This window comes from Oncorhynchus masou, chromosome 12 (assembly GCF_036934945.1).
Source record: "Oncorhynchus masou masou isolate Uvic2021 chromosome 12, UVic_Omas_1.1, whole genome shotgun sequence".
In the NCBI taxonomy this organism is placed as follows: Eukaryota; Metazoa; Chordata; class Actinopteri; order Salmoniformes; family Salmonidae; genus Oncorhynchus; species Oncorhynchus masou.
The window spans coordinates 48,300,800-48,327,809 of record NC_088223.1 but is presented as its reverse complement, the minus strand read 5'-3'; the positions used below and the strand labels follow the sequence as shown (position 1 = coordinate 48,327,809).

The following is a 27,010-nucleotide window of genomic DNA, read 5'->3' as shown; positions in this document are numbered from 1 at the left end:
ACAGCTGCCGGACTCAAATGCTCAGTAAATTATAGAAGCCATAGCTAAAATACCTGCAGGGGGTGAGGGCAGCAGAAGAGGCACAAGATTATAGTAGCTTTTTTTCTACTATAGGATGGCACATATTTTTGTGGGATTTTAGCAATTCTACAGTTTGTTGTTTGCTGTCACTGTGTATAATACAGGTAACGAGTGGAGGACAGTTGAGCCTCTTAAAGAAGAAGTTACAGGTCTGTGAGAGCCAGAAATCTTGCTTGTTTGTAGGTGACCAAATACTTATTTTCCACCATAATTTGCAAATAAATTCATTAAAAATCCTACAATGTGATTTTCTGGATAAAAATTCTCATTTTGTCTGTCATAGTTGAAGTGTACCTATGATGATTTTTTTTTTGCCCCACTGTATATGGGGGGGTGGGGTAGAGCATGGCACTTGCAAAACCAAGATCTTGTTTTGATTGGTGGTCATGTAGGCACAGCATGACTAAGTAGCTTTAGAAAAAATGTCTGCTAAATGCCATTCATTATTATTAGACCATGGGAAATTCAAGGTCAGAGGGTGATGGACTGTCTTGATTCCCACACCGATATGTCTTATAATCACTTGTAAAGTTCGTTATCGATTTAAACTGGCCAAATATGTACTCTATGTCGTTATCACTGTTCCCTGTAAGTGATACTGTTACATGATATAATAGCAATTGAGAGAGTAGATGATATTTAGCTGTCACTGTGTGAACACTGTCAAAGACCAAGTTGGCTTAATTTCCAAACATTACTTTATTACGTGTGTGAGAAAGAGAGGGAGAGAGGGAGAGAGAGAGAGAGAGAGAGGGAGAGAGAGGGGGAGAGGGACTAGTAGATCGCATTATCTAGAATCTCAAAGTCCGCCTCTCTGATGTGCGGTCTTTTTCTTCATACCTGCAATGGATGTTACGCCTGGATTTGCATTCTTTATTATTTTACTGCATTTAATTCCTGTGAATGGGCTTTATATCTCCAATGGCATAGGTATGTGTGACTGATTGTTTTATACGTTTTATACAATTGTGTAAAGCTTAGGCTATAACCTAGGTAGGCTACCACCCTTGCGAAAATGATCTGATCACGATTCGATATTGGAGCATGTCAAATTCACACAGGTTATGTCGTAGCCTAAACAAGTTCAATAACCTTTTACATAAACAGAAATATCGTTGAGTACCTATGGTAGTTTTTTTGCAGTGTCTCAGTACGTTTCCCATTCTTTTGCATAAGACCAACTTTTTCCACATTTCTTTTTCGTTCAAACACAGTTTACGTACGCTCAATTTCAGCATCGGAAGAACATTCCAATGGTACATAGATCATGCACTATTGATTCAAATTCGTTATATATATAGTCGTATGAATTATCACATTTATTGTTGAAGTTTTTATAGCAGTTATAGGTTTAGTTAACATAACAAAGACCGTCTACAAATAAGCCATTGCATTTGACTAGTAAAATAAATGGTTGGAATGAAATTCAACTTTACGCTTCAATTTGATTTGATATTTGTAATTACCTGATTTCATGAATATCGACCTCAGTTATTCTTCCTAATTGACAGCTTTAAACATCACCCGGTCTTGACATGTGCTTGTATGCGTGCTGGGTCACAGCTTCCAACCAAAACTGTCGCAACTCGCAAGTAGACAATAGATGCAGTCATGCATATAAATTGATGTGTTTGCTCTGAAATTGGACGAGTCGAGCGTTCTCATCTGCGCGCGAACGGGCGTGAACACAGGGGCACACCGACGTTTTTGTTGTTGTTGTTGTTGATAGGCCTATTAGTCAATGCTCATTATTGCCTGTGATTTATTGATAAGGTAGGAAATATACCAAAGTCAGTTGTGGTTGTAAAATGTGTCAGAGATAGATTCACATTTTATGATATAATGTGTTTATAAAGTTAGACCCAGCATAAGTTTTGACCTATGCTATAGCAGTGGATGCTGGTGGGAGGAGCTATAGAAGGATAGGCTCATTGTAATGGCTGGAATGGAACTTATGGAACGGTATCAAACATATCAAACATATTGAAACCACATGTTTGAATCTATTCCACTCCAGCCATTACAACGAGCCTGTCCTCCTATAGCTTCTCTCACCAGCCTCCACTGTTGATACTATAGACACACACACACACACACACACATGCATGTGCCTGTGCATGTGTGTGTATGGGGGGACTCTGTTTGTGTGCATCTGTGCTCCTGTGCATGATTATGTGTGTATTGATCAATGTGTGATTCTGTCTCTCCCTGTGTATACAGAGTCTCTGCAGCATGTCCTGAGGGAGTATGGCGTTGTTAAGCCTGTGAACACTGATTCAGTGGGCCGGTTCCTCTCAGGCGCTGTCTCTGCACCTCAACTGGACAGCCAGCACCAGCAGGCCCACAGACGCTGGAAAAGAGAGGCTGTAGCCGCCTCAGACCCCAGCCATGGAGACCTGGAGGAAGGAGAGGGTACAGCCAGGCACAGGGAGACACTCTTCTACAATGTCACTGTGTTCGGCCAGGAGCTCCACCTGCGCCTGCACCTCAACTCCAGGCTGGTAGTCCCCGGAGCTAAGGTGGAGTGGCACGAGGAGGGCAGCGAGACCACCTATGAGCCTCTACGGGACAGCGACTGCTTTTATGTAGGAGAGGTCACCAACGTCAGGGACACATCCGTCGCTATCAGCAACTGTGATGGCCTGGTAAGTGCTGCACTGTTGATAAATGTATCCCTCATGTATATTTGTTACACTGATATTGCACCTGTAGAACTTTATTAGGTACAGGTGATAGACAAAGGGGCAATCCCATAGTATTAAAGTTGGCTGCACTTATGTCATCCAAAAAGACAGGAGAGGTTGGAGAGTTGAACCTCTGGCACATTGTTGTGGTTGTGTATCTCTGCACGGAAGGACTGAAGTTTTTTTTATGTAGGCAGATGTTATTCATAATTGTCTGCATGAAATATAGGACTGTAAAAAATAAAAGCAGCACACGTAATCTCATTTTAAACTTCTCTTTCCCTGCTTAGCATTGCTGGTTGGCCTCCAGCAGGCAGGGTGGCAGTATTCAGTATGCAGGTCTCTGTGCTGAGGGAGGGAGCGAGGCCCGGTGGAGCTGTAAGTCCCTGGAGGCTTACGCTTCATATCCCAGACAGTTACTTTATCCACTCCTCTTTCCCTCCCACCCAGCTGGAATAAAACCACATCTCTTAATGATGACATGAAATAGCTTAGTCAATTCCCCCACCCCATCTTAAAGATACACAGAGCACTCATTGCAGAATATTACTCTCTCAAGGTGGGTTTCAGACAAGTCTGAATTTAGAATTAGCAATAAAGTAAACCATTTGTTAAAAACACACCACTGTGTTTTTCTCTCTTTTACCCCCCATGTCATGTGGACAAATCACACTTGCAGTGTTATGATCAGAACTGTCCAATAAACAAGTCCAGATTATAGTGTCAGAAAACAACTGTCAAGAGAAAGACCAGGATTCAAACATGGGACAGTCTCATTGGTGAGTTTCTGTCTGTGACTGTGAGTGACTTGTATTACTCTTTCCTCACTGTGAGGAGTGTTACATTTCTCTGCTTGGAGCACATTGCACCAGAGCATGTCCATACCGAGTACTGTCTGTGTTGTGACAGACTAGTGTAGGTTCTCTATTTAATCCCTCGGTACACATACAGTCTCTCGAAAAGTATTCAGACCCCTTGACTTTTACGTTATCTGCGTTTTTTCGTTATCTGCTTGATCTCTTGCAGTGCAAACACTTGCCTGGAAAAGTCTATTGGGTTGAATAAATTTGCCATCAAAAGTTGGAATAGTAAACTCCACGTCCTAAATGAAAACACTCAGCCAGCTAGCAACTCCAGCAAAGTGTGCAAGTGCATGAAGGTTTGTTTGGCTATAGGTTAATCACCCACTGGTAGGCTATGCAGATTTGCAAGCAATGCGTGTGTGGATCTATCTGTTTGTGAGCCAGCTAAATTAGCGTACCAGTAGACCGAGCGGGCTTTCGTGATTATTATCCATAGTGCCCAGCATGTAGCTGGCACTGGTCATGCTGAGAAGTCTGAAATATGGTCCAACTAGCAAGTGTTGCACTAGGAAAATATTCTCAATCCCTTGCTGAATGAAAATCGCCCACAATTCCAGTTTTCATTCAGAAGCTCAAGCGAGCAGCATCAAAGCAATTTTGTAACGACAAACCCACCAGTGTTTTCAAATCTGTGCCCCGGCCTATCGCCAGCTGTCGCACAGTCAGGCAGACGTACAGACGGACTGACAGCCAGGAGCCAATATTATTAACTGTTACCACATTTATTTGTCAGCTAAATGACATGTTTATTTCTGTATCACTCAACTCTCATTTATGTGTCTTGTTTGTATTGAGAGGATATAGCTAGGTATATATTGTTGATGTGTTGCTGTTTTATTTATGTTTTTTTTTTTCACCTTGATTTAACCAGGTAGGCCAGTTGAGAACAAGTTCTCATTTATAACTGCGACCTGGCCAAGATGAAGCAAAGCAGTGCGACAAAAACAACAACACAGAGTTACACATAAACAAAAGTACAGTCAGTAACACAACAGAAAAATCTATGTACAGTGTGTGCAAATGTAGAAGAGTAGGTAGGTAAGGCAATAAATAGGCCCATACAGGCGAAATAATTAGTGCTATTTACAGATTGGCTGTGTACATGTACAGCTGTTCTCACAGCTGAAGTTAGAGAGGGAGATAAAGGACTCCAACTTCAGTGATTTTTGCAATTCGTTCAAGTCATTGGCAGCAGAGAACTGGAAGGAAAGGCGGCTAAAGGAAGTGTTGGCTTTGGGAATGACCAGTGAAATTTACCTGCTGAAGCGCGTGCTACGGGTGGGAGTTGCTATGGTGACCAGTGAGCTGAGATAAGGCGGGGCTTTACCTAGCCAAGACTTATAGATGACCTGGAGCCGGTGGGTTTGGCAACAAATATGTAGTGAGGGCCAGCCAACGAGAGTATACAGGTCGCAGTGGTGGGTAGTATATGGGGCTTTGGTGACAAAACGCATGGCATTGTGATAGACTGCATCCAATTTGCTGAGTAGAGTGTTGGAGGCTATTTTGTAAATGACATCACCAAAGTCAAGGATCGGTAGGATAGTCAGTTTTACAAGGGTATATTTGGCAGTATGACTAAAGGATGCTTTGTTGCAAAATAGGAAGCCAATTCTAGATTTAACTTTGGATTGGAGATGCTTAATGTGAGTCTGGAAGGAGAGTTTACAGTCTAACCAGACATCTAGGTATTTGTAGTTGTCCACATATTCTAAGTCAGAACCGTCCAGAGTAGTAAAGCTAGTCAGGTGGGCAATTGCAGGCAGCAATCGATTTAAGAGCATGCATTTGGTTTTACTAGCATTTAAAAGCAGTTGGAGGCCAAGGAAGGAGTGTTGTATGGCATTGAAGCTCATCTGGAGGTTTGTTAACACAGTGTCCAAAGAAGGGCCAGATGTATACAGAATGGTGTCATCTGCAAAGAGGTGGATCAGAGAATCACCAGCAGCAAGAGCGACATCATTGATATATACAGAGAAAAGAGTAGGCCCGAGAATTGAACCCTGTGGCACCCTCATAGAGACTGCCAGAGGTCTGGACAACAGGCCGTCCGATTTGACACACTGAACTCGGTCTAAGAAGAAGTTGGTGAACCAGGCGAGGTAGTCATTTGAGAAACCAAGGCTGTTGAGTCTGCCGATAAGAATGCGGTGATTGACAGAGTCGATAGCCTTGGCCAGGTCAATGAAGACGGCTGCACAATACTGTCTTTTAACAATAGCGGTTATGATATCGTTTAGGACCTTGAGTGTGGTTGAGGGGAACCCATGACCAGCTCGGATGCCAGATTGCATAGTGGAGAAGGTACAGTAGGATTCAAAATGGTTGGTGATCTGTTTGTTATCTTGGCTTTCAAAGATTTTAGAAAGGCGGGGCAGGATGGATATAGGTCTATAACAGTTTGGGTCAAGAGTGTCTTCCCCTTTGAAGAGGGGGATGACTGCGGCAGCTTTACAATCTTTGTGGATCTCAGACGATACGAAAGAGAGGTTGAACAGGTTAGTAACAGAGGTTGCAACAATTTTGGCAGATAATTTTAGAAAGAGAGGGTCCAGATTGTCTAGCTCAGCTGATTTGCAGGGATCCAGATTTTCCAGCTCTTTCAGAACATCGGCTATCTGGATTTAGATGAAGGAGAAATGGGGAGGCTTGGGCAAGTTGCTGTGAGGGGTGCTGAGCTGTTGGCCGGGATAGGGGTAACCAGGTGGAAAGCATGGCCAGCCGTAGAAACATGTTTATTGAAATGATTGATTATCGTAGATTTATCGGTGGTGACAGTGTTTCCTAGCCTCAGTGCAGTGGGAAGATGGGAGGATGTGCTCTTATTTTCCATGGACTTTACAGTGTCCCAAAACATTTTGGAATTAGTGCTACAGGATGCAAATTTATGTTTGAGAAAGCTAGCCTTAGCTTTCCTGACTGACTGAGTATATTGGTTCTTGACTTCCCTGAAAAGTTGCATATCGCGGGGACTATTCGATGCTATTGCAGAACGCCACAGGATGTTTTTGTGCTGGTCAAGGGCAGGCAAGTATGGGGTGAACCAAGGGCTATATCTGTTCTTAGTTCTACATTTTTTTGAATGGGGCATGCTTATTTAAGATGGTGAGGAAAGCACTTTTAAAGAGCAACCAGGCATCCTCTATTGACGGGATGAGGCCAATATCCTTCCAGGATACCCGGGCCAGGTTGATTAGAAAGGCCTGCTCGCTGAAGTGTTTTAGGGACCCATTATGCACAGCAGAGGTGTATTTAGAGGGCAAGATGGTCAGGATGATATCTAAGAGGGTCACCATGGTTACGGATTTAGGGTTGTACCTGGTAGGTTCCTTGATAATTTGTGTGAGATTGAGGGCATCTAGCTTAGATTGTAGGACGGCCGGGGTGTTAATCATGTCCCAGTTTAGGTTACCTAACAATACGAACTCTGATGATAGATGGGGGGCAATCACGGATGGGGGGCAATCCTGGATGGGGGGCAAATCCTGGATGGATCAGTAGTCCTGGATGGATGGACAGATAGAAGGTGCATACGAGAAATGATCAATATGCGTATGCATCATATTTTCCTGGAGAATTCTTACCTGCAGCTTGTAAACAATAATTCATAAAACCTTTGTCTATCCCTTTGAAGTGATCCAAATGGCAAATTCATCTTTCGTCTATACACTTCAAGATATAATAACCCAGAAAAAAAGTGACATTTAATTTGGGACTTACTGAGTCGGGTTTTAAGGCCCCAGGTCTTCTCATCATTAGCTCTATGGTCTCCACACATCACTCTGCATGGCATGGTATTGCAGGCCAGGCATGAGTATCATCATTAGCAGACTGCACCATGCCAGAGCAGAGCAGGCGGCTACCCCTGCTAAGTGAGAACTGAGTAGGAGGTGCACTACAAGTGTCCGCTTCAGACATCCAGCAGGGGCACAAGCTGTTGCCATTGCCGCAGTATCTATAGGAAACTGAAATTGGAGAAAGTGACATCCACCAAATTATTATTGGGGGGGGGGGGGTTGCCTGAGAAAATCTGTTGTGGCCTATGCTACGGACAGTTGTCATGGAAACCGTCATCTTATGCAATTTGTCCCAAGGGGTCAGTGTAGTGTGTGTGTGTGTGTGTGTGTGTGTGTGTGTGTGTGTGTGTGTGTGTGTGTGTGTGTGTGTGTGTGTGTGTGTGTGCGTGTGTGCGCGTGCGTACGTGATATCTATCTGTTTTGCAATTTTGCGTGTTGATGGTTTCTTGGTTGAAAATCCTCCATCATTTGCATTTTATAAACTGAGTATACAAAACATTTAGAACACCCGCTCCATTACATAGACTGACCAGATAAATACATGTGAAACTATGATCTCTTAATGATGTCACTTGTTAAATCCACTTCAATCTGTGTAGATGAAGGGGAGGAGACAGGTTAAAGAATCATTTTTAATACTTGAGACAAGTGAGACATGGATTGTGTATGTGTGCCATTCAAATGGTGAATGGGTAAGGAATCATCCTTATCATCCTTACCCAAGGTAATGCATTTAAGTGCCTTTGAACGGGGTATGGTAGTAGGTGCCAGATGCACCGGTTTGTGTCAAGAACTGCAACGCTGCTGGGTTTTTCATGGGTGTATCAAGAATGGTCCACCACCCAAAGGACATCCAGCCAACTTTACACAACTGTGGGAAGCATTGGAGTCAACATGGACCAGCAACCATGTGGAACACTTTCAAATTGAGGCTGTTCTGAGGACAAAGGTAGGGGTGCAACTCAAGGTGTTCATAATGTTTGGTATACTCAGCGTATGCCAGTTGTGTATAACCTCCAACATCCAGTTGTTGGGGACTTGGCAGAGGATGTAGCCATCTGTTGCCCCCCTCTCTGGGTTGGGCCAATAGGAGACACTCTCCTTTGTGGAGCTGAGTGGGCAGTGGAGAGGGGTTAAGAAGGAACACACTTGTCAGCTAGGGCCATTCCAGAATCCCCTGGATCTGGTCTCTATGGAGTATCTGTGGCCTTTGTTGATTCCATTAACATTCCACAAGCTACACTTACCATTGCTACAAGCTGGAGGAAGCAGCATTGAATTATAGAAGTGAGGAGCCCACTGCACAGGCACATTTCTTTTCCTCTCACCAGAGTTTAGATCTCGTTCTATATAAGTGTGGATGAAAACCTGTCTTAATTGTAGGATGAAAGAAAGCATTCTTCTTCCTCCACCACTAAGCCCTCATGTGGCCTGCCTGTCTGTCTACCACACTGTCTGTCTATCACGTTGTCTAGCACTGTCTGTCTGTCTGGTGTGTCCGCCTTCCCTCTCTCCATCTCTCATCCATCTGGCTGAGTGCCCAGTCCAGCAGGCTGTGTGCTACATTACCGTTTCAAAGTGACATATTGGCGCTCTCGTCAGGATTTACAGTTGAGATAACAAGCCCAGCTTGAGCGTAAAGAGGATCTTTGAACCGGAAGACACAATGCCTCTGCTGTGGAGAACATGTCTATACACGTGAATACAGCTGACCTCCGTAGAGATGTCTTGCCATGTTTTGTTTTTGTTTGACTCTGTGTCAGCTTTCTTTCAGGGCCATGATACTTGGTCCAATTATGCAGATGAAAAACATGGAACGTCTTGAAGAAATCCATGACTGACACCTTAGCATTTAGAGTTGTCTATGTATGTCATGGTGTAAAGGAGCATGACCTGGATACGTACAGTAGATGTTTCTGAGGGAAAACATTTCAAAGGGAAAGCGTGTCAGGGCACACACAGACAAAGTGTTGAGTGTGACTCTATCCAAATGCAATGTTAAAGTGACGGGCGGGAATGAAAAAGAGGAGTTGGGTCTTGATAGTTCCCTCCGGTCCCGTCTGTAGTTACAGTATGCGTTGTGATCTCAGCCACCTGGCTTGGCCAGTCCCCGCAGGAGTTGCGGTCTCCAAATGGAAAACCGCAGTGTGGAGTGGATGTTAGTCAAGAGAGTTCAGAGTGGAGGCAATACATGTGAGATTTGACCCGATGATTCAGGACAGTTTAATGTGTGTGCATGCGTCAGTGGCGTACAGCAGTTTTGCGGTTCCCCCAGCAGCTGAGCTTTTCTTATTATTCAACACATTTTTCCATGGGGCAAAGAGAAAATGTTTTAAAGTTAATTTCCTGCAATTCAACACATTATAATGGTTGAGGAAAATGTCCAGTTTTATAACTATTATTCTACATGTTTTGCAATGAGGCAGAGATAACTTAGCCCTGTTTGGGGCACCCAGATGCCAGAAGCTTCTGGGGCCCCCAGAAGTCCCCGTCTTAGGTCAGTTAGGATCACCACTTTATTTTAAGAATGTGAAATGTCAGAATAATAGTAGAGAGAATAATATATTTCAGTATTTATTTATTTCATCACATTCCCAGTGGGTCAGAAGTTTACATACACTCAATTTGTATTTGATAGCATTGCCTTTAAAATGTTTACCTTGGGTCAAACGTTTCGGGTAGTCTCCGACAAGCTTCCCACAATAAGTTTGGTGAATTTTGGCCCATTCCTCCCCACAGAGCTGGTGTAACTTAGTCAGGTTTGTAGGCATCCTTGCTCGAGCACACTTCTTCAGTTCTGCCCACAAATTATCTATAGGATTGAAGTCAGGGCGTTGTGATGGCCACTCCAATACCAATACCATTTTGCCACAACTTCAAAGGTATGCTTGGGGTCATTCTCCATTTGGAGGACCCATTTGCAATCAAGCGTTAACTTCCTGATGTCTTGAGATGTTGTTCAATATATCCACATAATTTTCACTCCTCATGAAGCCATCTATTTTGTGAAGTGCACCAGTCCCTCCTGCAGCAAAGAACCCCCACAACATGATGCTGCCACCTCCGTGTTTCACGGTTGAGATGGTGTTCTTCGGCTTGCAAGCCTCCTCCTTTTTCCTCCAAACATAACGATGGTTATTATGGCCAAACAGTTATATTTTTGTTTCATCAGACCAGAGTACATTTCTCCAAAAGGTACGACCTTTGTCCCCATGTGCAGTTGCAAACCGTAGTCTGCCTTTTTTAATGGCTGTTTTGGAGCAGTGACTTCTTCCTTGCTGAGTGGCCTTTCAGGTTATGTTGATGCAGGACTCGTTTTACAGTGGATATAGATACTTTTGTACCTGTTTCCTCCAGCATCTTCACAAGGTCCTTTGCTGTTGTTCTGGGATTGATTTACACTTTTCACACCCAAGTACATTCATCTCTAGGAGACAGAACACATCTCCTTCCTGAGCGGTATAACGGCTGCGTGGTCCCATGTTTATTCTTGCATACTATTGTTTGTGCAGATGAACGTGGTACCTTCAGGCATTTGGAAATTGCTCCCAAAGATGAACCATACTTGTGGAGGTCTACAGTTAGTTTTCTGAGCTCTTGGCTGATTTATTTTGATTTTCCCATGATGTCAAGCAAAGAGGCACTGAGTTTGAAGGTTGGCCTTGAAATACATCCACAGCTACACCTCCAATTTACATTTAAGTCATTTGGCAGACGCTCTTATCCAGAGCGACTTCCAATTGACTCAAATGATGTCAATTAGCCTATCAGAAGCCTCTAAAGCCATGGCATCATTTTCTGGAGTTTTCCAAGCTGTTTAAAGGCACAGTCAACTTAATGTAAGTAAACTTCTGACCCACTGGAATTGTGATACAGTGAATTCTAAATGAAATAATCTGTCTGTAAACAATTGTTAGAAAAATTACTTGTGTCATGCACAAAGTAGATGTCCTAACCGACTTGCCAAAACTATAGTTTGTTAACAAAACATTTGTGGAGTGGTTGAAAAACGAGTTTTAATGACTCCAACCTAAGTGTATGTAAACTTCCGACTTCAACTGTATATCACAGGAGGTTGGTGGCACCTTAAATACGGAGGACAGGTTTGTGGTAATGGCTGGAGCGTAATAAGTGGAATGATATCAAATACACCACAGACATGGTGTCCATGTGTTTGACGCCGTTCTCCACTGTTATATATGATGGGATGTATAGACATTATGGATAGACATTATGGACAGTATATGGATAGAATATGTAGTATATCTGAAGAATACGTAGGATAGAATAGTATATGTATAGCAGTAGTTGAATGGGCTATGACTTGACTAGAATACAGTATATGCATATGAAGTGCGTAAAACAGTATGTAAACGTTATTAAAATGACCAGTGTTCCAGTGACCAGTGTTCCATGTCTATGTACATAGGCAGCAGCATCTAAGGTGCAGGGTTGAGTAACCAGGTGGTAGCCGGCTAGTGACAGTTCAGGGCAGGGTACTTGGCGGAGGCCAGCTAGTGATGACTATTTAACAGTCTGATGGCCTTGAGAATGAAGCTGTTTTTCTGTCTCTGATACATCATCCAAAGTGTAATTAATAACTTTACCATGGTCTAAGGGATATTCAGTGTTAGCTTCTTTTTTTTACCCATCTTCCAATAGGTGCCCTTCTTTGTGAGGCAATGGAAAACCTCCCAGGTCTTCGTGGTTGAATCTGTGTTTGAAATTCACTTCTCGACTGAGGGACCTTACGGATAATTGTATGTGTGGGGTACAGAGATGAGGCAGTCGTTCAAAAATTGTGTACTTTTTTCATATTTTGTTACGTTACAGCCTTATTCTAAAATGCATAAAATAAAATAAAATCCCCCCTATCAATATACACACAATACCCCATAATGACAAAGTGAAAACAGGTGTTTTATTATTTTTGCAAATGTATTCAAAATTAAAACAGAAACACCTTATTTACATACGTATTCAGACCCTTTGCTATGAGACTGTGGTAAATTCAATTGATTAAATTCAATTGATTGGACATGATTTGGAAAGGCACACACCTGTCTATATAAGATCCCACAGTTGACAGTGCATGTCAGAGCAAAAACCAAGCCATGAGGTCGAAGGAATTGACCGCAGAGCTCTGAGACAGGATTGTGTCGAGGCACCGATCTGGGGACGTGTACCAAAACATTACTGCAGCATTTAAGGTCCCCAAGAACGCAGAGGCGTCCACCATTTTTAAATGGCAGATGTTTTGAACCACCAAGACTTTTCCTAGAGCTGGCCGCCCGGCCAAAGTGAGCAATTGTGGGGGAGAGGGGCCTTGGTCAGGGAGGTGACCAAAAACCTGATGGTCACTCTGACAGAGCTCCAGAGTTCCTCTGTGAAGATGGCAGAACCTCCCAGAAGGACAACCATCTCTGCAGCATTCCACTAATCAGGCTGATGGAAGCCACTCCTCAGTAAAAGGCACATGACAGCCCGCTTGGAGTTTGCCTAAAGCCACCTCAAGGACTCTCAGACAATGAGAAACAAGATTATTTGGTCCGATGAAACCAAGATTGAACTCTTTAGCCTGAATGCCATGCGTCACGTCTTGAGGAAACCAGGCACCATTCCAACGGTGAAGAGTGGTGGTGGCAGAATGCTGTCGGGCTGTTTTTCAGTGGCAGAGACTGGGAGACTAGTCAGGTTCAACGGAAATATGAACGGAGCAAAGTACAGAGAGATCCTTAATGAAAAATTGCTCCGGAGCGCTCAGGACCTCAGACTGTGGTGAAGGTTTACCTTCCAACAGGACAACGACCATAAGCACTCAGCCAACACATTCTCTCAATGTCCTTGAGTGGCCCAGCCAGAGCCCAGACTTGAACCCGATCAAACATTTCTGGAGAGACCTGAAAATAGCTGTGCTGCGACTCTCCCCTTTAACCTGACAGAGCTTGAATGGATCTGCAGAAAAGAATGTGAGAAACTCCCCGAATATAGGTGTGCCAAGCTTGTAGCATCATACCTAAGAAGACTTGAGGCTGTAATCGCTGCCAACGGTGCTTCCACAAAGTACTGAGTAAAACTACTGAATACTTTTTAAAATGTAATATTTCAGTTTTTAATTTGTTTTATAATAGTGCAAACATTTCTAAAAAACTGTTTTTGGTTTGTCTTTATAGGGTATTGTATGTAGATTGATGAGGAAAAAATAACAATTTAATACATTTTGGAATAAGGCTGTAATGTAACAAAATGTGGAAAAAGTCAAGGGGTTTGAATACTTTTCGAAAGCACTTTATATGACCTCTGGAGTCATATACAGTATGTTACTATACAGCCACTGCATTCCAATTGAGGCACTTATCAGTGACCAAATATGCCATTTTCAAGACATATACGGGATGACAGGGATGTGAGTGCAAAGTGCTACCGGGTTGAAGTTATTACAATGGCTCGTCCATTCATATCAACTGGATAATAGTACTATTGTCAACCTAATACAACCTTCCATTACCTCTTAGAGATGTGCTTAGCTGCAGTATACAGTATCTGTAATTGCACACAAAGCTGTCCATTTTGAGAGCTAAGGTAGTGCTCAGGTGCTTCCACCCCTGTTCAGGCTGACAGACAGACAGACAGACAGACAGACAGACAGACAGACAGACAGACAGACAGACAGACAGACAGACAGACAGACAGACAGACAGACAGACATCTGTCTGGTTCTTAATGGCAAGGCAGCACGGCAAAGTCAGCCTGAGTGAGAGCTCTGCTTTGCCTGCCTCTTATTTGGAACATGTCAGGCAGGCTATGTTCTCCTCTCCCTTCTCCCTACAGACATGACTACCTCGGTATTAATTCATTTTCCTGCCCCCTCTCTCCCTACCTCTTCTCTCCTGACTTCTCAGCTTTTGTCTCTGGTTTGAAAATAGTTCAAACCTTCCCTTCTCAGTTAAATGGAATTAGCTCTCATCTTTAGTTGGAATTGTTTATTTATTTTTAACTGAATCAAAAAGTGAAGTCCCCTGTACCCAAGATAAGTTTGTTGTCTTATTGGAAATGTTTTGTTGTTTTAGGCCTGTTCTATGGCCTGGTATATTGCCGTCCCTGAAAATACGCATGCAGGCACTCAGAGTCAAACACACACACATACACACTGAACAGTGATCCGTGAACACTGCAGTTATGGTATGCGCAGAAGGACTGCCTCAGAGACAGGAGTTAACCTCTGACTGCTGCTGTTGCCGTGGCTTCTTTATTACAGCCTTTTGAACAACGGGTCTCCCGAGCGACCAATCTCGATTCGATATAGGCCGATAGTTTTTATATTTTCTGGGTCAAGGTTTGGCTTTCTCAAGAGAGGCTTTATTACTGCCACTTTTAGTGAGTTTGGTACACATCCGCTGGATAGAGAGCCGTTTATTATGTTCAACATAGGAGGGCCAAACACAGGAAGCAGCTCTTTCAGTAGTTTAGTTGGAATAGGGTCCAGTATGCAGCTTGAAGGTTTAGAGGCCATTACTCTTTTCATGAATGTGTCAAGAGATATAGGATTAAAAAACTTGAATGTCTCCCTTGATACTAGGTCCTGGCAGTGTTGTGCAGACTCAGGACAGCTGAGCTTTGGAAAAATATGCAGATTTAAAAGAGGAGTCTGTAATTTGCTTTCTAATGATCATGATCTTTTCGTCAAAGAAGTTCATGAATTTATCACTGCTGAAGTGAAAGCCATCCTCTCTTGGGAATGTTTTTTAGTTAGCTTTGCGACAGTATCAAAAATACATTTTGGATTGTTCTGGAAAAATAGGATGATTGAGCAGCAGTGAGGGCTCATTGATGTTGTATGGTACTGTCTTTGCAAGCTAGTTGGAAGACTTACAGTTTGGTGGAGCGCCATTTCCGGTCCAATTTTTTGTAAGCTTGCAACAGGGCTCAGGTATTTTCTGTATACCAGGAAGCTAATTTCTTATGACAAATGTTTTTTTGTTTTTAGGGGTCAGACTGCATCTAGGGTATTACGCAAGGTTAAATCTAGTTCCTCAGTTAGATGGTGAACCAATTTTTGTACTCCGACGTCCTTGGGTAAGTGGAGGGAGTCTGGAAGGGAATCTAGGAATCTTTGGGTTGTCCGGGAATTTATAGCATGGATTTTTATGATCCTTGGTTGGGTCTAAGCAGATTATTTGTTGTGATTGCAAACACAATAAATTGGTGGTCCGATAGTCCAGGATTATGTGAAAAAACATTAAGATCCATAATATTTATTCCACGGGACAAAACTAGGTCCAGAGTATGACTGTGGCAGTCAGTAGGTCCGGAGACATGTTGGACAAATCCCACTGAATCGATGATGGCTCCAGAAGCCTTTTGGAGTGGGTCTGTGGACCCTTCCTTGTGAATATTAAAATCACCAAAAATTGTAATATTATCTGCCACGACTACAAGGTCCGATAGGAATTCAGGGAACTCAGTGAGGAACACTGTATATGGCCCAGGAGGCCTGTAAACAGTAGCTATAAAAAGTGATTGAGTAGGCTGCAGAAATGTCATTACTATCGAAGCTCAAAAGATGAAAATGCAGTCATCTTTTGGGGGGAAATTGAAATTTGCTATCGTAAATGTTTGCAACACTTCCGCAGGATGCGTGGGGGACATGGTCACTAGTGTAACCAGGAGGAGAGGCCTCATTTAACACAGTAAATTCATTAGGCTTAAGCCTAAGATTATGATCAGTGATTAGTTAATTGACTGTAACTGTCTTGGAAGTGAGGGATCTAACATTAAATAGCCCTATTTTGAGATGTGAGTTATCACAATCTATTTCAATATTGACAGGAATGGAGGAGGTCTTTATTCCAGTGAGATTGCTAAGGTGAACACGGCCATGTTTAGTTTTGCCCAACCTAGATCGATGCACAGACATGGTCTCAATGGGGATAGCTGAGCTGACTACACTGACTGTGCTAGTGGCAGACCACTAAGCTGGATGGCTAACAGCATGCTCCCTGGCCTGCACCCTATCTCATTGTGGAGCTAGGGGAGTTAGAGCCCTGTCTATGTTTGTAGATAAGATGAAAGCAACCCTCCAGCTAGGATGGAGTCCGTCACTCCACAGCAGGCCAGGCTTGGTCCCAGAAAGAGGGCCAATTATCGACAAATTCTATCTTTTGGGAGGGGCAGAAAACAGTTTTCAACCAGCGATTGAGTTGTGAGACTGCTGTAGAGCTCATCCCTCCCCCTAACTAGGAGGGGACCAGAGACAATTACTCGATGCTGACACATCTTTCTAGGTGATTTACACACTGAAGCTATGTTGCTCTTGGTGACCTCTGACTGTTTCATCCTGAAATGTGTAATTTAGCAAAGGGCCCACCAAATTTCTCCTATTTGTCTGCGTCTTCAGTCCAGAGTGCATTGTATGGTGCTGTTGCATGGCCGTTGCGAATGTCAGACTCCACTCTGCGAGGCACATCGATTTACAGGTTCAACATGGTGAGATTGTAGACTTTTAAATAGTGTAGTTTGTTTAGTCGATTTTACAGCTAACGAGCTACTTCACATGCTGATATTGACTTTGGTATTAATATTTCTAGATTGCAAAAATGCTGATAGGTCGTCTAATTTCAGTTTATGTGACAAAACAAGCAAGTATAGTGTAGAGAATCATTGTACCATCTAAACCTCTGTGAAATATATGTTCCATAACCAAAAATATTGTATTTTCAGTTGTTTTTGAAGCTGGTGTACAAAACCAAAAGTAAAAGATGCAAAAACTAAACTTTAAAATGAGATGCATTGAAATAGTGCACACAGAACAAATCGACCACTTCTTAGACTTGATTTCAATGAGAATGACAGATTTATAACTCATATTTCTTTGTGAATTTTTTCAGGTCGCCCAAAAAGTTATAATGTATATTGCAGCTATAACACGGTAAATTATAGGAATTAGTGGTTTTGGGTGGATTTTTACTTTAACGAGGCAGCAGGCCTGACTCTGAGCAGGAAACCCAGACGTGACAGGGCTTCTCAGGCTCTCTCAGGCTCTGCTCTCCCATTTCAGTCTTGGCAGGCCAGGCATGCTCTGGAGTCTCCCAGGCTCAGAAAAGCCAGAGTCTCACAATTACATTGGAGCTGGATCCCATCACATTTTCAATAAGCTGCTGCACTTCAGCATAGTTTATGCTGACTTATCAATCATTGCTCCTGTCGAGGTTTACAATTTGTATGCCAATTTATAGCTACATATCTATTGTGCCCTGGACTCAGGTGGTGAAAATACCAGGGTTGTGGACCACTGATCCAAATGTCTTGACACCGTATAATATTTTTCAGACTGTAAAGCTGGTGACAGAGTGATATCATTGTGATTGTTAGGTGAAGTTGATCCTTAAAATGTTAGTTTGAGATTTTCTAGCCCAAATGGCCATGTGCTTTGTTGTTGAAGACAGAGTTTGATTTCAGATTTGGGAGTTTGGATGTCTTTGACAAACCCCAGTCTTGCATCATTGTTTAATAAAAAATAACTAGACTGAGTTTATTCGTTTTACAAGTGGCTGCAATAACAGATAGCCATCCCTGAGACACGTGGAAGAATCGGAATTATTGCTTTTAAGACTTCTGTCTTCTGAACACTGAGGTGTGTGCTTCTTTCCTCCGGCCCAGGGTAGAATCTTTGCTGTTAGCTCCTTTAATCCCTAGCATGACTTTAATTAGCTGTTAGAGTTCTAGATTTCCTGAGATGAGGTGAGCAACTGCCTTTCTGAGGTGAGGATGTTGTGTGTTTAGCCCTGCAGCATCCTAAGGCAGATTACGTTTGACTTCACAGTGGCTCAGATAGTTGGCAATCGAGGTGTATCCGCTGGTGTCGATTTATGCTGCGTCCAGACCTTTCTTTGGTAATTAAACCTCGGGAGGATGTGACAGCTCCTTATGTAAAATTTCCCAGGAGGCTGTGGCTAAACGGCCGCATCAGCGGCCACGATCTAACTCAAGGGGGAAAAGAGAGGAGCAGTTCACGTTCACACCCCTTGTCTTCACATTCACGAAGACTTGGCTTGGGGGGGGGGGGGGGGCACTTGGCTTGGGTTGTCACGCCACATTTAGGCTGTCTGCATTTATGGAAACATTAGTTCTTTTTTTGTGTTTTTTTTAGCTGTTTATGGCCCCATATTGATCAACTAATTTCCCTTTCAGTCTCATGTCAGTTCTACTTGTCAATGCTGTCCTCTCTTCTGGCTGATCTTCAAAGTGGTTGAGATATTGATTATTGTGTATTTCCCATTCTCAAAGTTATTCTCAAAGTGTTATTTAAAGCTGCAATAGGTCACATTTTGGGCGACCCAACCAAATTCACATAGAAATGTGAGTTATAGATATGTCATTCTCATTGAAAGCAAGTCTATAAAGTGGTAGATATGTTCTATGTGTGCTATTTCTATGCTTCCCATTCTTAAGCTTAGTTTTTTTGCGTATTTTACTTTTGGATTGGTACACCAGATTCAAACAGCTGATAATACAATATTTTAGATTATGGAAAATATATTTCACAGCGGTTTAGATGGTACAGTGATTCTCTACACTATGTTTGCTTGTTTTATCACATCAACTGAAATTAAGCAAACTGTTAGAATTTTTGCAACCAGGAAATGGTGATTTATCTCCATAGGTCACCTTTAATAGTTAGTTTTTCATGTTAGAAGATTGTGATTGTAGAATTCAAACCCCCCCTTCTCATCTCTCTCTCCCTCAGGCAGGAATGATCCGTACGGGGAAGGAGCAGTTCTTCATCGAGCCCCTGGTGCGTGGAGGGGGCCTGATGGTAGAGGAGGAGGAGAGAGGAGACGGACGACATCACATTGTTTATCGCTCCTCTGCCATTAAGAGGCCCACTGTCAATCAAACAGCAGACTCTCACCCCCGAGGTAAAAGGAACTTCAGATACACCTTTACAGACTCCATATGATTTTCCTGACTGTCAGGAGACATGATAAAATTCCTTCCTGAGGTCATCGTCATTTGTGACTTTAGAGTGCTGAATGCAGATAAGCTACTCTGTCGGATTATTGTCCTTCATTTTGAAATGTGAAACAGTTATGAAAGACTTGTCTCCTAGACATTCCATTTGTATCCCTTTTAGGAGATGTTGAAATGGCAATAAACTTTGCTTTTATTATGCAGAGAGAAAACAAATGTATCCCTCTCCATGTCCTCCAAGTTCTCCTGGTCCAGCCTGATGAACATTATGGATGCTATCCAGAGAAAGCATCTTATTCCACATTTGTTTATTCCGATGTTTTGTTGGTGTTTCCTGATTTCTATGAATCTAATATTTAGTTCACTGTGTACATAACCTGTCATGACTCCACATGTAAATACGCAAACACGTGCAGTCTCTGGGATGCCTCTACTAAGCAAATCTCACTGGAGGATAGTTCAACGCACTTGTTTGACAAAGCAAAGGCGACTAAACTCGATTGAACCAAATGTGCAACTTTTTTTATGTTCTCCCTATCGTGTACAGCCATTCGACTTACCAAAATTGTGACAAAGCATTCTCACTGGATGGGAAATGTACAGTAATAAAGTTCTAAAAGGGATTCACATGTCACTTCAGTTCCAACAATGGAGCTCAGCCTGGAGATATTGGGAGGCTAGACTTGCTTCTCAGTCACTTCAAATTTGTAGTTTCTTTGTCTGAGTAGTTCTATTGTCTACTCTATAAGACGATACAAAAGGCAGATGTATTCCGGTTGAATTGTTATACACAAATTCTTATAACACAAATGCACACATTCTCTCACAATATATATAAATGTAAAGAACACCAATACACACACGTACAGTACAAACGAAATTGTATGAACTTCTAAAGGGGGAACTGGTGGAGATACAGGAGAACACCCTCACGATGGATTTTGGTGACGTCAGCTGGAATGTGTGGATCGGATTTAAAGCTCAGATGTAGTCTCACAAATCCATCAGAGGCGTTTCGGTCGCAGCTAACTCCTATGTGGCAGGGCTGAGTGCTGATGGGATATTAGCCTAAAGTAAACTTAAGTCCTCCAGTGGAGGAGAGCCTGGTTGACCTAGAGCAGACCCTAGATGGACCTTGTAGCTCAAGAGAATGATAAGGACATTGAGTAAAAATAAACATTAAGGGCACTATTCAATCAGATCAGCTTTAGCCGACATCTGCATATCGGTTATTTTGGCAGTGTCAGAAGTGGAACTGCGTTTGAACTGTCAAATGATTATACCTAAAGCGGACATTGCCATTGGCTGCACGGGGTCACATTAACAGAAATCCCATGCAGCCTTGTTTACAACTTGGAACAGTGGAATATGAGATGGAATCTACGCCTCCATTAGGATGATAGAAACCCTCATTATTTAGTTGAAGGATTTTTCAATTTGAGCATAATTATTTCTATATAGCCTCACTTCCTCGTTCAGAACTTCCAACATAAGAGGGGCGGGCTTCGTGACAATGATCGCAAGAACAGATGCTCACCAATTTGACAGCTTCAAAGCAGTTCCACCTCCGACACCACCAAGCATCCGCTATAAGGGTGTCTGCTATTGCAGGTTAATGCTTATTGAATTTAGGCCTAAAAGTTTGTTCCTAATAAAAAATAAATGAAAGGAAACAGGCAAATTTTATTTGAAGTGTTACATTTTGCGACATAACTATCTTGAGGAGCCATTGTCCATGGATTTTTACAATTAGATTGTGTTTCTCATTTTGTGGGAAGCCTTCCCTTTTACATCATGCGCATGGATTTCACTAACTAATCAATTATTCTTTTCCATCACCTCAAATGAATGTGATCTATTTTCAGGCAGACTGAAACATTTGTAAACATAATTTCAAAATCACTTACAAAAACAATGACAACATTTCTCAGTATTCAATCAGATCTGAGGAAGAGGTCCTGTTTAAGGCAGAGAGATTCACCTTTGACTTTCCATATAGCAGTGGTCCTTCCATAGACTATCTCTGAATTGGTTATCATTGCGTATCTCTGCATACCATTACTCTGTAGACTGCTGAGGTGATCCAAGCCGTCTAACTTGAGTGCATTGTCTGACATCAGGTGGCGTCACTCCTACAGTTGAAGTCGGAAGTTTACATACACTTAGGTTGGAGTCATTAAAACTCATTTTTCAACCACCCCACAAATTTCTTGTTAACAAACTATAGTTTTGGCAAGTCGGTTAGGACATCTACTTTGCGCATGACACAAGTAATTTTTAACAATTGTTTACAGACAGATTATTTAACTTATAATTCACTGTATCACAATTCCAGTGGGTCAGAAGTTTACATACACTAAGTTGACTGCCTTTAAACAGCTGGAAAATTCTATGTTTTTAGAAGCTTCTGATAGGCTAATTGACATCATTTGAGTCAATTGGAGGTGCATTTCAAGGCCTACCTTCAAACTCAGTGCCTCTTTGCTTGACATAATGGGAAATTCTAAAGAAATCAGCCAAGACCTCCACAAGTCTGCTTCATCCTTGGGAGCAATTTCCAAATGCCTGAATGTACCACAATTATCTGTACAGGTGCACAGTGTTTCCTCCGACACATTGGTGCGGCTGGCTTCTGGGTTGGATGTACGCTGTGTTAAGAAGCAGTGCGGCTTGGTTGGGTTGTGTATCGGAGGACGCATGACTTTCAACCTTCGTCTCTCCCGAGCCCGTATGGGAGTTGTAGCGATGAGACAAGATAGTAGCTACTAAACAATTGGATACCACGAAATTGGGGAGAAAAAGGGGTAAAATAAATAAATAATAAAAAATAAAAAAACACCATGGTACCACACAGCCGTCATACCGCTCAGGAAGGAGACGAGTTCTGTTTCCTAGAGATGAAAGTACTTTGGTGCGAAAAGTGCAAATCAATCCCAGAACAACAGCAAAGGACTTTGTGAAAATGCTGGAGAAAATAGATACAAAAGTATCTATAGCCAGAGTAACATGGCCTGAAAGGCTGCTCAGCAAGGAAGAAGCCACTGCTCCACACCCGCCATAAAGAAGCCAGACATAATGTTATAGACATAATGTTATGTTTGGAGGAAAAAGGGGGAGGCTTGCAAGCCAAAGAATACCATCCCAACTGTGAAGCAGAGGGACTGGTGCACTTCACAAGAGGGACTGGTGCACTTCACAAAATAGATGGCATCATGAGGCGGGAAAATTATGTGGATATATTGAAGCAACATCTCAAGACATCCGTCAGTAAGTTAAAGCTTGGTCGAAAATGGATCTTCCAAATGGACAATGACCCCAAGCATGCTAACAAAGTCAAAGAATAGGAGTGGCCATCACAAAGCTCTGACCTCAATCCCATATAAAATGTGTGGCCAGAACTGAAAAAGCATGTGTGAGCAAGGAGGCCTCCAAAACTGACTCAGTTACACCAGCTCTGTAAGGAGGAAAAAGCCAAAATTCACCCGACTTATTGTGGGAAGCTTGTGGAAGGCTACCTGAAACGTGTGACCCAAGTTATCCAAATTAAAGGCAATGCTACCGAATACTAATTGAGTGTATGTAAACTTCTGACCCACTGGGAATGTGATGAAAGTAAATAAAGTAAATAAATAATTCTCACTACTATTATTCTGACATTTCACATTCTTTAAAATAATGTGATGATCCTAACTGACCTAAAACAGGGAATTGTTACTCGGATTAAATGTCAAGAATTGTGAAAAACTGAGTTTGAATATATTTGGCTAAGGTATATGTAAACTTCCGACTTCAACTGTATTTGATACAAGACAATGACAATGACATTGTCTTGTATCAAATACAGTTGAAGTCGGAAGTTTACATTCATGGCAAGAGTAGGTGAACTATTTCTGAGGATTTGGTCATGTTATCCTGTAATAGCCATGCAGCAGTGAGTGATTTTGAATGGGTCAAAGAAGTGCTGCTGTATATCCTGGTCACCCTTAATACCCTGTTACCCCATAAACACATAGTCATGCCTAATACTAGAGGTGGCTAAAACCTTGCATTACTTCTACGTACTGTGTGTGTGTCTAAGAGTGCACATGTGTACTTGTGTTTGTACGTGTGTCAATGTGTATGTGCATGCTTGCCTGGTTTGGCCTGCAAGTGTGTGTCTGTGTGTCTGTGTGTCTGTGTTTCACCACCGCACATGTTTTTCATTGAAAGTCATCCCCTAAAATAAAAACATTCCGTTTGTTTTTTGACAAATGTTGGACGGTGAGCATGTTTTTTTTTACAGGTGATTTCGTAGACGCTACAGACGTCCCTGGTTCTCTCTGTCTGTACAAAGTGCTGTGCTGTCTTAAATGTTCTGACTACATCTTGTTTATTCGTTTGGGTTTTGTATACTGCGTCACATAACAGATTTCCTTTATTTCACTGCAGCATCCATTTTTTTATTTGGCTGTGATGTCAGTGTTCCAATCTCATTTGAGTGGAGGCGTTATCCCCTGAATGTGGAGCTAGACTGGGTGTGATGCGGCGGATCAGTTGAGTGACAGAGGGGGGGACCTTGGGTAACCCAGGAGGATTCTAAACACATCTGGATGGGATTTGGCTGCAGGCAGCAATGGAAAGGGGAAGGAAAGTGTGACCTCAGACGGATGCTGTGTTTTAAGATCCGCTCAGGTAGAACAACATCAAGAATCACTTCATCTTGCGAAGACATGTGATCTCGATACGCTTTTCCCTTGCACCCGAATCCTTTCTCTTCACATTCAGATTGAAAGCAGCTGAGTCAGCATATCTCATGAGACCACCCTCATCCAGGGTGACTTTTGTGGTGGGTGTACTATTTAGATTTTGCATTGTCACTGAAATGTTCCCAGAGGCCCCTAAGGCTAAGTACCTGCCTCAAGTGCACAACCTCACAGTCCCACCTGCGGTTACAGCTAACAGCATTAGAACTGCACCAGCCACCATGCTATTTATACTTGAAGTATAGACTCTTGTCCCGTATGACTCAGTTGGTAGAGCATGGCACTTGCAATGCTAGGGTCGTGGGTACAATTGCCACAAGGGACCAGTATGAACAAATCTACAAATGTATGCACTGCACTTAATAATCGCGAGGGATAAGAGCGTCTGCTAAATTACTTAAATGAAGTAGCCTAGACACTCCAATAAAAAACACCTGTGGTTGATTCCTTTCTATTCAACCATTGTATAATTTGAAAGCTCTATCATGTCTCAATTCACACTTTCTCATCAGTGTGTAATATGAGGGGTCCTTGAGGATTGCTACTGGGAAGCCCAGTATTAAAGCTCACCAGCATCGACACACAGTATCTATCAACACTAATGAGGAATCAATGTCCACAGTCAGTATAGAAACCCAAAGCACGTGACCCACCCGCCCCTGTATCAATCTATTTATAGTCATTGGCAGAGAACATTGTTGTTCTTCGAAGGCTTTACCCTTGAAATATGATGACTTTGTTTTTTAGCTCAGGGTGCCTGTGTTGGAACGTGCTGAGTTATGTTTTGATGGGCTGGAATGGAAACGGGGCTCGGGTGTGAGCTGAAGGTAACCTGAGCAACGGGTGGTTTCGTCCCCTGTTCCTATGCTTCACTTCCCAAGCTGCTTGGATTGCCAGGTTTGCTCCATCTATTCCAATGCTTCGACCAAGAGTTCACCTGCAAAAGAGTCCATGAAGACAGAACCCATACCATTGTTTTACGGTAGGAAAGCCTGGAAGTGCGTACACAAAGACACAATGCACCATTGTAATATCGAGGAGCAATGATATCATTTTAAAGAGAAATATGAAATTAATTTCTAGCGTGGAATGTGTTACCTTTTTCTTCACCCTTAATATTATCTATCATATTTTATAAATCTAGATACATTTTCTACATATGTTTGGCCAGAGATTTAAAAATGGTTTAAAAATGATTACAGTGATCTAATGTGTCTCCTCCAGTTTCCCTATTAGAAGTTCTCCGGTTTATTCATGAGATTCACTGCCTATAGCATATGAGGTCTTGTTGATGGCCAGGCAGCAGTACGGCTGTTCCAGCTCTCTGTCCTCTAACCACCCTGTCTTTCTATGAATCAGCCATACATCTGGTCCTGTAATGAACCCGAGGAGATTGTTTATTGAGAAGAAGACATCATTAATGATCAAATAAATAGGTTTAAAACTTGAAAGGGGAGCTTTCTAAAAAAATATGACTGGCCTTATGTGAACCATTTTAGCTTGTTATTAGGCTGTATATGTCTTTTCTGAGCCAATTTGTCATAATTCAAGAGCACCCCTGTCATCATCCAGGCTCTATTTAAAATCTTCTGGATTTAGACATGCTTTTTGCGCAATTGAAATTGTATTGGCAACTGCAGTACAGTAGAGCATCATTGTTTCCCCTATTGTTGCCACCGCTGTAAAAACGATGATGTCATTTCTTTTTATATATATGTGACTCACCGTCTCGATTTGGTCTTATGTAGTAAAATTAGAAATCGTGTTTTTTTTACAGTCGATAAAAGTAGAGACTAAGCTAGAAAATGGTATATCATACACTACAGTTGAGGAACAATATGAAAGTAATTCTGCTTTGGAAGTTGATACACTTGTAGCTCCACTTTTTAGAAAATGGCCCTTACTGGAAAGGGAATGGGAAAGGGGGATACCTAGTCCGTTGTACAACTGAATGCCTTCAACTGAAATGTGTCTTCCGCATTTAACCCAACCCCTCTGAATCAGAGAGGTGCGGGGGGCTGCCTTAATCAACATCCACTACAGACTGGAGAGCTCTTATTTGTCTACACCCATTTAGCATCGTTCACACCCTATTAAGCTTAGACCCAGGATACAAATGTGAGGCCACGTGCTAAACAGTGAGTATGGTAGTGAGTGTACTAAACAAACAATGTTGTACTAAACAACCAAAGATTTCAAGACTAAAGGCTGGTTTATACTACGTCTATTGACACGACTGTTTACAGTTGTCGCAGTGACATCATGAACATTCTATAGTCGATCACCATCAAACTTGTCGTAATGAAAAAGTAGCTATAAACACAAAAACGACAGGCTCCATGACATCAGCAGCCTGGTGGTCCACAATAGCATAACTGGTGTATTTAAAAATATAATAAACTTATCTGTTAAAAAATATATTTAGTATATGTCAATCTAGCGAACCAGGCAACTAAAAGCAACTTTCTAAATAATGTTTTGGTTTGTTTCTAGCTTTTTAGCTAACTAGTTAAAGTTAAGTTAGCTGGCTAGCCAGTTCAAATAATGACCAAATCATATAGCTGACAATGTCTTAACTTGAGCTAATTTGTATTCATTATTACAGGAAAATAAACTCACAAGATCGAGTTAATTACAGAAAATATCTTACGGTTGTGAGTGTGACAAAATAAAAGCAGGGTATTCTACCAGAGAATTTTAGAACAGGGGAAACTGTCTTGTTGGCCTAATGTTACATCCTAATTTGACTTTGGTGCAGGTCATGTTGTTCTTCACATTACCGTCTCTAGTAAACACACGCTATATCAAATCAAATCTAAGTTTGTCAAATGAACAGGATACAGAAGGTGAAACAGTACAGTGAAATGGTTACT

At 42.1% G+C, this 27,010-nt stretch overlaps 1 protein-coding gene across 1 annotated transcript in view; it reads left to right on the top strand.

Moving 5' to 3' along the window:
- The first annotated feature begins 895 nt into the window (after positions 1 to 895).
- LOC135550232 (A disintegrin and metalloproteinase with thrombospondin motifs 2-like) overlaps positions 896 to 27,010 on the top strand; it is a 53,245-nt gene continuing 27,130 nt past the window's right edge. Inside the window, exons 1-3 of the mRNA XM_064980847.1 lie at positions 896 to 1,011; positions 2,302 to 2,726; positions 19,172 to 19,343. Of these exons, the coding sequence (XP_064836919.1) occupies positions 927 to 1,011; positions 2,302 to 2,726; positions 19,172 to 19,343 (682 nt within the window). The 5' untranslated portion in view covers positions 896 to 926. The remainder of the gene's footprint in view (positions 1,012 to 2,301; positions 2,727 to 19,171; positions 19,344 to 27,010) is intronic.